This window comes from Trichechus manatus, unplaced genomic scaffold (genome assembly GCF_000243295.1).
Source record: "Trichechus manatus latirostris isolate Lorelei unplaced genomic scaffold, TriManLat1.0 scaffold00196, whole genome shotgun sequence".
NCBI lineage: Eukaryota > Metazoa > Chordata > Mammalia > Sirenia > Trichechidae > Trichechus > Trichechus manatus.
Genome location: NW_004444132.1, coordinates 3,950,172 through 3,952,254, shown reverse-complemented (window position 1 = coordinate 3,952,254; position 2,083 = coordinate 3,950,172). Strand labels below are relative to the sequence as shown.

At 32.9% G+C, this 2,083-nt stretch overlaps 1 protein-coding gene across 1 annotated transcript in view; it reads left to right on the top strand.

Annotated features, from left to right (window-relative positions):
- Window positions 1–2,083, top strand: part of MDGA2 (MAM domain containing glycosylphosphatidylinositol anchor 2) — a 560,321-nt gene that overhangs the window by 302,942 nt on the left and 255,296 nt on the right. The window contains exon 6 of the mRNA XM_004387883.3: window positions 1,425–1,754. Coding sequence (XP_004387940.1) covers window positions 1,425–1,754 — 330 coding nt within the window. The remainder of the gene's footprint in view (window positions 1–1,424; window positions 1,755–2,083) is intronic.

Genomic DNA, 2,083 nt, shown 5'->3' with positions numbered 1-2,083 from the left:
TTTTTTTTTAACCTGTTTGGATTTTTTAAATTTATTTTATTGTTGTTGTTGAGAATATGCACAGCAAAGCATACAGCAGTTCAACCATTTCTGCATATACAGTGCAGTGACATTGATTACATTCTTCAAGTTGTGCAACCATTCTCACCCTCCTTTTCGGAGTTGTTCCACCCCCAATAACATAAACTCACTGCCCCCTAAATAACTAGTATATTCTTACACAGTTCTACACATTTCTAGGGTGTTCCCTGGCCTTTATGGGACTGAGAAAAATCTAGTTAATAAATTCAGGAGAGATTACCCAGAAAGTACTTAAAAGACCACCTGGATCTGCAGGCCCACTAAGTCCCTATCTCTTTTGCCAGTGTCATTATATGTTTACATTTAATGGAAGAAGTTAATGGCCAATATTTTATTCTGATAATTGTGTTTCACTGCATATGCTACATTTCACTATAGGGAGGGTGATGTTGAGGAGAGAGAGGGTTAGGGAAGATGTTGGAAAACAGGAAAGTGTGTGTGTAAGAGAATAACTGTCACAAAAGGGAACAAACTCTATTCCACACTGCATCCATGGTTTCATTCAGAGTTCAGAACTGGGGCATTGGCAGGCCCAAAGATGCCACCAGCAACCTTCTGATTGTCATCATTAGTGACCAGGGTGATAAGAAGAGCAGTGACCTTAAATGCAAAAAGCCCTGCTGTTAGGATACAAACATGGTGTGTTTTTCAAGACATATGGCCAAAAAATTATTTTGCATATGAATGCCGGCAACAATTTGTACTGAAAACATTTATGTATAGTGGAATAGAGAAATTCATAGCAAGTGTTTTGACATTTTTTTTTTCCAGGTCAGGTTATTTCAATACATGAAAGTGTCTCATGAATAAGAACTGACTCAATTCTTACTAGTTTTGCTCAGCATGTGGATACAATCTTAGAAGAATTTTCTTATATATGACATTTGTGTAATATTTGAGTTGTTTGGGAAATTAGGACATAATTAAGAGATGGGATAGGACTTAATGATCACATTATTACTTTCAATTCTAATATCCTATGACTTTAAATAAACAAGTTCCATTATTTGTTCAAAATTCAGTGGCAAAAATGTTTGACTACACTGTATATAGATTTAAAGCATTGATTTTTCTATCACTGGAAAGTATTATTTAGTTTCTGAAAATCAGTGCTTAGAGTTTCTAAGTGAGCTAGTTAGATATTTAAATTATTTCTGGGTTATGTAAAAGAAGTCTATTTATATGCATACTACTTGGAAATAACCAAGAAACATATGTACATTTTACTTTATTTCATTTCATTTTTTAAATTTTATTTCAGCCCACAGATGATTACCTAAAGTGAATGAATCCCTAACATTATGAAAGTAACACTAACTACTTATGGAATTTTTATGTTTTAGCATTAAAAAAAGGACGATTTTGGATCACACCAGATCCTTATCACAAAGATGACAACATCCAGATTGGGCGTGAGGTGAAAATATCTTGCCAAGTAGAAGCTGTTCCTTCTGAGGAGTTAACATTTAGTTGGTTTAAAAATGGTCGTCCATTAAGAAGTTCTGAACGAATGGTTATTACACAGACCGACCCTGATATCTCTCCGGGAACGACAAACTTGGACATCATTGATTTAAAATTCACGGATTTTGGAACATATACATGTGTAGCATCTCTGAAGGGAGGAGGAATATCTGATATCAGTATTGATGTTAATATATCCAGCAGCACAGGTAAGAAGCATATTTATGATTCAAATGATGTTCACATTTGGAATAATTTCTACAAGTTTAACAGATAGTCTTTAATTAAGAAATTTCTTATTTTAAAAAAAAAAGTTTTCTACAAACAAAATCGTGTTGTTCTGAATGCCTAATAAATATCATTTTGTAAAACATTTTTACTCTATTTTAATTTAGATTAACATCAGGTTTTACAGAAATAGTGCAAATAAAAATACTATTGGCTAAGATAGACGTAGGAGTCTAAATTAAATTGCACCTGTTTTTAATTAATTAGGAACCCTTGTTTTTAATTAATATTGATTAATAAAGTTAAGCAG